Source organism: Triticum urartu, chromosome 4 (assembly GCF_003073215.2).
Source record: "Triticum urartu cultivar G1812 chromosome 4, Tu2.1, whole genome shotgun sequence".
Taxonomy (NCBI): domain Eukaryota; kingdom Viridiplantae; phylum Streptophyta; class Magnoliopsida; order Poales; family Poaceae; genus Triticum; species Triticum urartu.
Window position 1 is genome coordinate 609,824,595 of NC_053025.1, and position 8,481 is coordinate 609,833,075.

The 8,481-nt window shown below is 46.3% G+C and overlaps 1 protein-coding gene across 8 annotated transcripts; it reads right to left on the bottom strand.

Annotated features, from left to right (window-relative positions):
* Nucleotides 1-1,835: 1,835 nt before the first annotated feature.
* Nucleotides 1,836-8,125, bottom strand: LOC125553187. 8 transcript variants are annotated; one of them, XM_048716979.1, is made up of 7 exons: nt 7,621-8,121; nt 6,582-6,722; nt 5,401-5,682; nt 3,402-3,459; nt 3,181-3,306; nt 2,967-3,050; nt 1,836-2,479 (listed from the first exon to the last, which is right to left on the bottom strand). In XM_048716979.1, exons 3-7 carry the CDS (start codon nt 5,680-5,682, stop codon nt 2,073-2,075), a joined length of 957 nt encoding a protein of 318 aa, XP_048572936.1. In that variant the 5' UTR covers nt 6,582-6,722; nt 7,621-8,121; the 3' UTR covers nt 1,836-2,072. The 8 variants fall into 8 exon arrangements, 5 of the variants coding, with proteins under 5 accessions (XP_048572936.1, XP_048572935.1, XP_048572937.1 ...); XM_048716978.1 differs by having other exon boundaries at nt 5,369-5,682; nt 7,621-8,119; XR_007303971.1 differs by lacking the exons at nt 3,181-3,306; nt 3,402-3,459 and having other exon boundaries at nt 5,369-5,682; nt 7,621-8,120.
* Between the last annotated feature and the right edge of the window lie 356 nt (nt 8,126-8,481).

Consider the following 8,481-nt stretch of genomic DNA (forward strand, 5'->3'; position numbering starts at 1 on the left):
AACTACTCATGCGAGCTACCTGGGCTCATAGAAACGTAGCCGATGGATGTTATTGGCCCAATTAGCTGGAACCTGGAGATTCTCCGGTCATTTCCTGCAGATGAAAAAGAAAGCGAAAAAAGAGAGTTTAAACTGGAGATGGGAGGCATCAAACCCACTGCCTCTTACACGCTTTGATTAAGTGCTCTACCATTTGAGCTACATCCCCATTTTATGTCCATATTACTAATCCAGGTAATTAATAGGAGTAACATATTAATCATGAGTTTGTCAGATATAGTGAATTGTGCTAGCTCTGAGTTTTTTTTAACAAGGCTGATGTTCTTTTTTATGAGAAGATTTTCAATTTATTTATCAACTGTTAAGGAAGTATCAAGAACACTAGAAATAAAAAAATTATATTCAGATAAAAAGACCACCTAGTGACGACTATTAGTACAAAGCTAATGTTCTGAAGGAGTAACTAACTAATTAAGGCGTTTGTCGCATATCGGGTACGATCTAACTGACAAACGTGAACTTACAATCAACGGAATACTGCACTAGAGGTAGCTACCAGCTCCCTTTGCTTGCCATCATCAGCAGTTGGAAGCCTAAACTAAATTTACAATGATATATATCATTCATGAATGGCTCTAATTAAGAATTCTCATCTTGAATGCTGGACTTCTCGTGGAAATGATATCCATTTATGGATCAAAATATGCAACATCAAAGCTGTAGAAACAAGCCATATATTCCTGGATGTTTGTGTCGTAAGACAAACTAAACCGTTGATCATGTCGTGGTACATTCATCAATACATTTATCATCTACGCCACGAATCATCGTGACGCCTTCTTTTACAGGGAAGATGATTATTCGCGTTCATGTCGGTCAAGTCATTCATCCAAGAGCTGCATGCAGGTTTACCATTCCATGCCGCTGGAGCTAAACACACGTGCAGCACGCCAGGGCGTGGATGAGCACCTCAGTGTCGTCGGCCCCAAATAGCAGCAGCAATGTGGGCCCAGGCAGTACCGGAGTCGAAGATGGCGAGGTTGTCGAAAGAGTAGGTGAGGCAGCCGAGGATGCGGCTAGCGCCTAGCGGGTGGGTGCGCCAGAGGCTCAGGACACGGTGGACATCCAGGATGAAGCAGTTGCTAAAGTATATACAGTATACACAGGACAGGTTAGGCTGTTAGCTAGCAGCTAGCAGAGAGATTCACTTACTCATGTGGTAACAGCAGAGATAAAATGGTGGGGATTACACCAAACGATCCTTCTGCTACTCGTGCAGCTGAAAAGGAACTGTAAATAGTTTACCGACAATTCGAACTATGTGGTTGGAGTTTTGCACCTGCCCTGATAAACCTGACATCATTCCTTGGTTCAGAGAAAAAAATGGTGTTCAGGACTTCAGATAGTCCGAGCAATGAGCATCACGTAAGTCAGCTTTATGCCAAGAGGCTGGCATTCATTAATCATATCACTGGCACTGAACTGTAAATATGAAAAATGAATATGAGCTCTAATTTCAAGGATTTCAATCATACTGACATCTCCACCTTCCTAAAAGCTTATCATAGTTTCCACAAAAAACTGTTATCTAGTCTTTATCCCCTCCGTCCTCGCCACATCCCCAAAATGAAAGTTCACTAACAAACAAAGTAAAGCAGAAAGTGTTCCGCTGTAACAGAGGGCCGAGTGCAACCCAGTCCTAGTTTATCTCTTGAATGTGAAGAACTCAACTATGAAACAATTGACACTGCCCCATATGTCAAATCGACCAATGTTGCCCTCACCTAAAAGTATGTCAGATCATCGAATGAATTGGTATGCTCTGATGCACCACAGAACAGGTTTCTCACAGAACAATTCCTAAATAACATCGGTGTGTACAGTACTACTATAGCAGACTCAAATTTTGAACTGTAATCATAATCATGGGAAAAGGAAAGGCAGAGAGCATATATTCCATCGGTACAGAGTGCCATGTGCACTCCAATCCTACTGAATGTGAAGAAATAAACCATTAAACATTTGACACTGCCAGACACATTCAGGTACAAGAAGAATGCACCATGCCTCCGCTACCATGTGCGCGTACTGCAACAGATAGTCTCAAAGTTCTGGGCCATAATCGTGGGACAAGGGAAGGCAGAGACCAGAGAGCAATCCTCATATATACATACCAACTGTGATGTCACACCCTTTGAAGAACTGGAAGTCGATGTAGAGCTGCGGGGAGGTGAGCCAGCTTGAGTACTCATTGAGCCACTGCTGGAGCGCCTCGTCGGCGAGCACATTGAGCGTTTCGAAGGGCACATCGAGCGACCACAGAACCTGCACCACCATGTGGGAGAAGCCACACTGCGGGTAGCCGACCAGAAACGTTGAGCGCTGCTTTGGCAAGACGTCATTGCAGACCACCTGGAAACTGTGGCCGCGTTAATCAAGAAAGCAGAGCACATCTTGCTGTCTGTATTCTGTGAGACACCTGCAAAGGAGGACACTGCAATTCAGAATATAAGGTTTGTGTAATCAGAGGCCAACTGCTAATGACAACTCAGAATGTAATCACCAAATTTATCAACAGGGTGTGGGTGTCAGCATTTTAACTTTAGGAACATAGTTACTCTTGTTATAATAAACGGACAACGACACTACAGTTACCAAAAGCATTCTTGACATCCTTATCCCACAGGCCACAGAGTGAGAGCATAACACGCAGTAGCTTGATGCTTTTCTTGATGAAATATCAGCAGTACAACAAAATATAAGGGGCACGCATGTCTAGTAGATAGACAGAGGCGTACAGTTCAAAATTTTGGAAAGTAGCATGTGGTGCTTAGTGACAAAAATTAACCCCTGCAGTTAGGCTTGGATACAATTCAGTGACTTGTCAGACAAAGACTTAACTTCCAAAAATGGCATTCCTGAATTTTTGGTACTATAATATAGTAGGATTGGCTTATAATACATACCATAACCTATCCTGTAGGTGTAAGGTGCTGCAGCACACTTGGGTTCATGAACCAAACAGTGGTTTGTGTTACTAATGAGTACATCTGAAAAAGAAATTTGCAATGGTTGTCATCAGATTTCAAACTATCCTGGAAACCTATGGACGATACAAGTGTTTTTTTTTAGAATAATTGGATCGGATGATACAAGTTGACAACACATTTTTTAGTTTACAGCAAAGTTGGTCGAGGACTTCAGATAGCATGAGCATCATGATCATCTGATATGTTGTTGGCGCTGAGCCATAACATCTTAATCTTCTGTCTCTAAAGCTGACCAGAACCTCTAAATAAGAAAGTGCTGCATTATTCGCAAAAAAAAATTAATAAGAAAGTGCTGCATGACTGAATAACCATATGTGTTCTCCACTCTCCCATATTCATCGACAGACATACCACTCGCAAGTCCTAACAGTTTTGGCTGAGTTCTTGGGCATGGACTATTCAATAAACCCTACATCAAGTCACAAATCCCAACACATAGATTATGGGTCGAGTAGTTTATTGGACAAATAAATTGTGGAATAACAGACATAACTCTATGTTGGCTTTTAACTTGATAAAACATTCCATCTCGACCCTGTTCCATCATGTTCAGAATTTCTTCTCGACCTTACTAATAGTCGATCATAGTTTCTCAAACAATATTGCCAGTTCTTTTTTTTTAGAAAAGGAGGATTACCCCCGGCCTCTGCATTTGAGCGATGCATGCAGCCATTTTATTAATTATTCACAAAGACCTTACAAAGTAGTACATCAGATAGTCTGAAGCCACCATCCTAGCAACATATGTCACTATTTCTATCCACTTGATGAAGGTGTGCCGATAGTCCGAGCCTAATACCAAACAGACATCGCACAAATGCCTAACATCTAATGCCGGAGGCCCCAACCAAGCCACATACTAGGTTTGGGGTATACACCGGTCTGACGCACTCTCATGTGCTGTCGCCGCCATCTTCCACCAATCCATCTTCAGAGCAAAAACTAACGCACCGACCTCGCTAGGCCTCTCTGCCATCGACACCACCATGACGCCAGACAGCGTCCTCCTCCTGCGCGAGTCCATCTCCTTGCATCGGACACCGAATCCCCATTGCACCACGCCGCCGAGATCCGCCGTCTTTGATGTGGTAAATGAAAAACCGCTCAACCACTTGTCTCCTTCATCCAGCCGCTGCTCCAAAAACAATGCCCCCATGAGGGAGAACGACGCCTAAAGTGTCGCCATCATTCGATCCGGGAACCCCGGGTCTAGGTTTTCACCCCGGAGCAGCGCAAGCGAGTCGACGGTAGCTACAGTGGCGATGTCTTCATCAAGATAACGACGCGAAAACGCCGCCATCGCCCGCCCTGACCGAAGTCATAGCACGGTTTTCACCGGCAGCATCGTCTCCCACTTGGCGCTGGGACTGGATGTGTGATGCCACAACCAGCTGGCCGACCACCACCGCCACGCCGAGGGCCGGAGCCCCCGACGTACTCGTGTTGCGGGTCGAGCCCAGGAGCAGTTTGCCATTGACGGAGCATGGAAGACAAGCCAGCAGCAAGCACGGCCCGCCGAAGCCCATCTGAGCCCAGATCGGACGCCGCCGCCGCTGGACATCCCGCCGTACGCCGCCGCCTGCTTGCTGGGCCTGGCCGCCGCCGCCCCGCACCACGCCGCCCCAGCCGCCGCCCAATCCCGCCACCAGCGCGACCGTACACAGCCCCACCACCACACCCTGCGCCAGAACGAGGCGTCCCCGCCAAGGTGCCGCGCCCGCGCCGCAGCAGATCAGGCGAGGAGGAAGGAGATCCTCGCCGCCGCCGACGCCGGCCGGGCTTCGCCCGGCGGCGCGCCCTGGCGGCGGCGAGGGGAAGGTGGGGAAGCGAGGGGGCTGGGCTGGCGGCGCGTTAGGTTTCGCCCTGTCTCTCGCGGGAGAGACGGGACGAAAACCTATTGCCAGTTCTTTTAAAAGAAAAAAAACTTCAATGGCAATGAAAAGCAGAAAGTGCAGAGTGCCTGGCTCTTCTGAACTACACTCCTAGTTTATCTCTCGAATTTCATGATCTGAACTACTGGATGCAGCTATGAGGCATTGACAAAGCCACATACTCTTTGAGACACAACCAACAGTGGTGCATCTTGCCTGAAACAGCTACATGTTTCCATTTGCCAAATCTACCATCATTGCCCTCAGAAATTCAGCACATGCCAGACTAATGAATATGATCTCATGCTCTGATGCTAGACAAAACAGACTTCTCACAGACAGAACAATTCATACTCCAATACCATGCATGTGTACAGTGTACTGTAACAGAGAGTCAAAATTTTGAACCGTACTCGTGGGAGAAGGAAAGCCAGAGTGCATACATACCGACCGTGATGTCGTCCCGCAGAAGAACTCACCGTCAACGTAGTGCTGCGGGAAGGTGGGCCAGCTGGAGTACTCCTTGAGCTCCTGGTGTAGCACCTCATTGGTGAGCACGTCAAGTGACTGCAGGATCTCCACCACTGTGTGGGAGAAGCCGTACTGCGGGAAGCCGACCTGACACGCTGAGCGCTGCTTCGGCAAGACATTGGTGCTGACCACGTGGAAATTGTGGCTGCGCTGAGCAAAAACACAGAGTACACCTTTCCAAAAAACAGAGAAAACAGAGCACGTCTTGCTCTGCATATTCTGTGAGACATCTGCAGAAGAAGACACCGATGATTCAGAATATGAGGGGTGTGTGTTCAGAGGACAACTGCTAATTACAGTTCAGAATGTAATCAGCAGATTTAACAACAGGGTGCCACCATTTTAATTTTAGGAACAATGAGCAGGTGTCTGAACATAGTTACCCTTGTATAATACAACACATTCAGAATAAATCAGACAACGTCACTACAACGACCAAAAGCATCTTTGACATCCTTATGCCGCAGACTGAAAAAAATGTAACATGTTTTACTTTATCACGCAGTTGCTTGATACAGTATTTTTCTTGACGAAATATCAGTAGTGCACCAAAATGTAAAGGGCAAATATGTCCAGTAGCTACATAGAGGTGTACAATTCAAAAACTTAGAATGTAACATGTGGTGCTTAGTGACAAACAGTGGCCCCTGTAATTAGGCTTGGGTATGATTTAGTGACTTCCTCGGGCAAACACAACTATTGCTGCTTTGGAGCAGCCGAAATCTCATTTTGCAGTTTCAAGAGACAATAAAATGGCCAGCAAGATATAGCGTCACTAGAAGATGAAGCATTTGTAATTATTACTATTTTCTTATAATAAAAGTACATGATGAATCTGATAACTACTCCCTCAATTCCTAAATATTTGTCTTTTTAGAGATTTCAAATGGACTACCACATACGTATGTATATAGACATATTTTAGAGTGTAGATTCACCTATTTTGCTCCGTATGTAGTCACTTATTGAAATCTTAAGAAAGACAAATATTTAGGAACGGAGGGAGTAGTTGTTTATTTCCATGGCATATATATTTGAAGTTTTTAACTAAGATTGATGAAGCAAGGATATCACAGAATTGCAAAACATCTGGTTGCATCACATATATATAGATCAGCTAGTAACTTACCTTGAGCTATACATCAGCACTGGCTACAGCTCCAGAGACAGCAAACTAAGTTGCGCGCCAAAGACATGATAACCACTGGCTTCATTTCCTTAAAGAAGAAATGCTAGCTACTCCAAGATTTAACTTCCAAGAATAGCATTCCTGAATTGGTAAACGGTGGAAGCACGTTAGTTCCATGAAAAAAGGTCCTATCAGGCATATACGTTGCGGCACCTTCCATTTAAGCAATAAATTAACTAGTACAGGAGCAAGACAAACAAACAATGTAGGACAACGTAACACGTGAGCAATGTTACTGATGATGGCATAGATCAAGATTCACATGCATAAGTGCAGGAGTTGATCATTCAATTATCCCTTAGGTGAGTAGCATTACTCAGCACATACACCTCTAATCTGGACCTAATTACCAGGCCAGTTAATTGTACTAAAAAAATCAGAATCCAATACTTGGACAACTCATGTGTACTCAAAGCAATCTGAGACAAATACCAGGGCAATTCATGTAGTCAAAACAATCAGAATCCAATACCAGGCCAGTTCATGTACTCGAAACAATCTGAATCCAATACCAGGCCAATTAATGTGCTCAAAACAATATGAAACCAAATATCCAATACCAGGCTAATCTGAGTGCAAGCAGAGCCAGACATCAAATTCATACTTATTGACGAACCCCTCCTCATATATACGAGAGGAAGAAGAGTGCATACATGGAACACATGGACAAGATGACCAAAACTTGTTTACTTTTCTGCAGACCGGGGACAGCATCGTGGGCACGCAGACTCACATCGGCCAACACAACATATCTACTATTCCCTCTGATTCATATTAGATGTCGCTCAAAAGGATGTATCTAGCACTAGAATACATCTAGATGCATCCATGTGAGCCACAAGTAATATGGATTGAAGGGGGTACCAAAGTATCTAAGACCACTAATGAAAGAACCACTGACAGAAGCAGAAGAAATGAACGGCCGATCGACCGGAGCAGTCCCTGCAGATCAGAGCTTAAAGGGGACGAAGCCACCCACCGAGATGACGAGGAGGAGGAGCACGTGAGCGCAGGGCAGGAAGTAGGAGGCGAAGGCGAGGAGGCGGCCCTCGCGGCTGTGGCGCAGGCAGAGCGCGGTCAGCAGCTCCACCGGCACGGCGACGAGGAGGACGACCCCGAGAATGGCGTAGTAGGCTGCAGCGCAGCGGCCAAAGACGGGTCCCGCGGGCGGCAGGTGGAACAGGGCGGTCAGGGCCAGGACAAGGGTGGTGGAGCCCAGCACCCACAGCGCAAACGCCAGCTGTGCTACCTCCGGCGGCGAGGCAAACGGAAGCAGGGAGCGCAGCATGTGGCTTATGTTGGTGAGGTCTTCTATGTCGGTCATGTCGAAGCCGTTGCCTGCGGAGTACACGGCCGCCATGGATGGATCGATGTTGAGTGTCGCTGAGTCGCTGTGTGTTGGGAGGAAGATCTGAGGGAGGAAAAGAGAACAGGGGCTTGTCAGGTGAGGAAGATGGTACAGCGGAGGACGGACATAAAATGCCGCCCCCCCCCCCCCCCCCCCCCCCCCCCCCCCCCCCCCCCCCCCCCCCCCCCCGGGAGGCTAGAATCGTTCACTTAGGATGGTACTGGCAAGGGGGCGACTGATGACTGGTCAGGTATCAAAAAGGTACGCGGGGGCCAACCGGACAACTTACGCGTTGTGCACGTAAGTCATCCATCCTATTATAAAATAAAAACGAGAGACAATAGCCAAGACAAGTAATGGAACAACTGTTATCTTTATTGATTGATGACGTGAGGGTTGCGCAATAGCCAATACAAGTCGTCCATCCTATTCTAAAATATATAGTGAGGGTCTTGGCCTTTCTCTTATTAAAATGAAATCAGCACTAAGGCT